At 18.0% G+C, this 2,908-nt stretch overlaps 1 protein-coding gene across 1 annotated transcript; it reads right to left on the bottom strand.

Annotated features, from left to right (window-relative positions):
- Positions 1-245: 245 nt before the first annotated feature.
- Positions 246-2,654, bottom strand: LOC127288470 (uncharacterized). The gene is made up of 6 exons (XM_051315946.1): positions 2,456-2,654; positions 2,106-2,272; positions 1,849-1,969; positions 1,371-1,580; positions 1,108-1,134; positions 246-1,001 (listed from the first exon to the last, which is right to left on the bottom strand). The coding sequence occupies exons 1-6, from the start codon at positions 2,573-2,575 to the stop codon at positions 669-671; spliced, it is 978 nt and encodes a 325-aa protein (XP_051171903.1). The 5' UTR covers positions 2,576-2,654; the 3' UTR covers positions 246-668.
- Between the last annotated feature and the right edge of the window lie 254 nt (positions 2,655-2,908).

Below are 2,908 nucleotides of genomic sequence, written 5' to 3'. Positions count from 1 at the left end.
TTTAATTTTCTGTGCTTATATTATTTAAGTTTAATTTAAGTTAATATTTTATTAATAAATTATAAAATTTATTAATAAAAATTAATAGAAATGATTCGTTTAATACAAAATAAGAGTAAACAAATAATAATAATAATAATAATAAATAGTGATTGTAAAATAACATATTTAATTTCAATTTTCCAAAAAGTACCCAAAAAAATAATTAAAAATTGAAAAAAATTATTATAATAGAGAAAAAATAATTATTTTAAAAAATTCATTTATTACACAAGAGTATACAAATATATAATAATAGTGATAGTTGTAAAATAAAAATTTAAAAATCGTTGAAAAAAATATAGAATAATATTAATAATAAATAGTGGAAAATAAAATTTTTAACAATCATTGAAAACAATTGATTTGTATTAAATAATTATTATATTAATTAACAAAAAATCACTACAGAAAATAAATATTAAAAATTAAATAAATATCACAGGAATCATAAAAATATCTTAAAATATTAATTTTTTTCATTTTTTTAAAAAAATTTGCATTATCGAATTATTTAAACAAATTATTATTAGAGGTGATCTTAATATTTTTTTTTGAAATTAATTTTTTTAGAGCTTCAAAATTATTATCGCAAATCATATTGAAATTAGAAATTTCTCCTTAGAAATTTATTTTCGCTTAGGCGTTGGTTTTGGAATTGTACTCTGCACATTGGCGTATTTAGGATTTTTTGGAATTGAATTTGTATTCTTATCATCTTTCTTCATTTCATATCCCTTACGTATTTTTTCTCTTGCTGCAAGAATTGTTGTATTCGCTGTTAAATTACTTGATTTTCTCACTGATACTGATGAAAATGAAATACTTCTTCTTGACGATGTCCCCAATTTTGGAGTAATGTTAAGCGTTGAATTTCTTTTTAAGGGCGTTATTGTCAGTGACGGTGATTTAATTTTACTTTTTTCTGACAAACAATTTTGATTTACGTCTTTTTGGAATTGCTAAGAAAAAAAAAATTACATTAAATTCTCTCTTATTTTCATTGTTTTTAATTTATTTAAAATACTTTTTTTTTTTAATTATTAAAAATAATGTATTAAAACAAACCATTTTCATGTCCATGAATTCTGTGCACTGAAAGAAATTAAATTTATCAATTATTATTAATAATTCGTTTATTGATGAATTTTTATTATTTTAAAAACATAATTATATTTTAAAATAAATTTTTCCATTAGTTTACTGAATTTAATAAAATTAATCATAATTTAATTAACGATTATAAATAATTTAATTGTTTTATTATTTTTTTTTTTAAACTGTATATTAATTATAATTTTTGTATATTAGAATAAAGAATATTTTTTTACCATAGTTGAAAGCTTATTTTGGTGATTATCAAGTTTCTTCATAAATTTCTGAATTATTTTTGAATTGGGAAAATTTTCATTTGACTCAATAGTGGAAGGAATTACATAACTATCATTGTTTGGACTTTTTATTTCAAATGTATCGGTCCTTCCGATGTCATTAAGCAAAACAGCAGGACTAATTGGTGTTGTAGTATTTTTAGAATTTAGCTGCAAAATTAAGACAATTGTTGTTACTTCTTATTTAATTATTAATTATTAATTATTAATTATTAATTATTAATTATTAATTATTAATTATTAATTATTAATTATTAATTATTAATTATTAATTATTAATTATTAATTATTAATTATTAATTATTAATTATTAATTATTAATTATTAATTATTATATTAATTACTAATTTAAAAAAATTATAATTTTTTAAAATGTCAAATTTGTTTAAATGAAAATATAAATAAAATAAATAATTACCCCATCTGGTAAATCTAAAGTTGATTCAATGATAGAAGTTGTATTGACATCAACATCTACATTCCTACATGTTTCTACTGATTTATTCAGCAAACCTTCAATATCATCAGCTATATTGTTTCTGTAAACAAAAATTTTTTTTTCACAATTTTTTTTCAAAAACACTTTTTTTTACAGATTTCCGTGAATCTTTTAATTTTCATGTTTCTATATTTTAAAAACTTTTTATTTATAAATTCCTTATAAAACCTACGAACCCTTTGTTTAGAATATTTGTTTGATTATGATGTTCCTCATAATTTTCTAATTTCAATTCCGTTTCACTGTCTATGGTATTTGTTATTATTTCGTCTTCCGAAAAATTATTTAGTATCTCAATTAAAAGATTACGAATTTCACTTTTTATTAGCAGTTGTTTATTATCCTAAAAATTTTGTTAATAATAATTTATTTTCAAAAAAATTTTTAATTAAATTATTATTAGTTTACAAATTATTATTTATTACTATTTTATAAAATAATTATTTTTTAAAAAAATTAAAATAGATTTTTTTAGATTTACTAAACTATTGAACTTAATGATTTTTACAATATTTAGAAAACTTACCGATTCTTTGAGGCTTTCAGATGTAAAATTTTCAATAACTTTTAAAATTTGCGATTTAACTTGTTCAATAATTTCAGAAATTTGCGATTTTAATTCATCAGATGAATTCATTTTTGCCATGTAAACTCTATTGATATCGATAATATACTGATTATACTCATTTGAAAACAGTTATTTATAATACCTTCAATGTCTTTCAAAGTCTTTGTTTATAAACCGCAAATTTTGTGATTTTGATAATCAATACAAAAATAAAATTTTCAAAATTTAATATTTAACACAATTCAAATTAAAACATAATAAAAATAATAATTATCATTAATTAAATTTGAATTTATTTTGTTTAAATATTTTCTTTAGTAAATAAAAATTAATTAATCAAAAGATTATAAACTTCTCATTAAGAAAACATATAACAGTTAATACTTATTATTATATATATTGAAAAAGAAT

The sequence above is a fragment of the Leptopilina boulardi genome, unplaced genomic scaffold, assembly GCF_019393585.1.
Source record: "Leptopilina boulardi isolate dan_hultmark-lab unplaced genomic scaffold, ZJU_Lbou_2.1 LbouV2_386, whole genome shotgun sequence".
Lineage (NCBI taxonomy): Eukaryota > Metazoa > Arthropoda > Insecta > Hymenoptera > Figitidae > Leptopilina > Leptopilina boulardi.
This window is presented reverse-complemented; position numbering and strand designations above follow the sequence as displayed.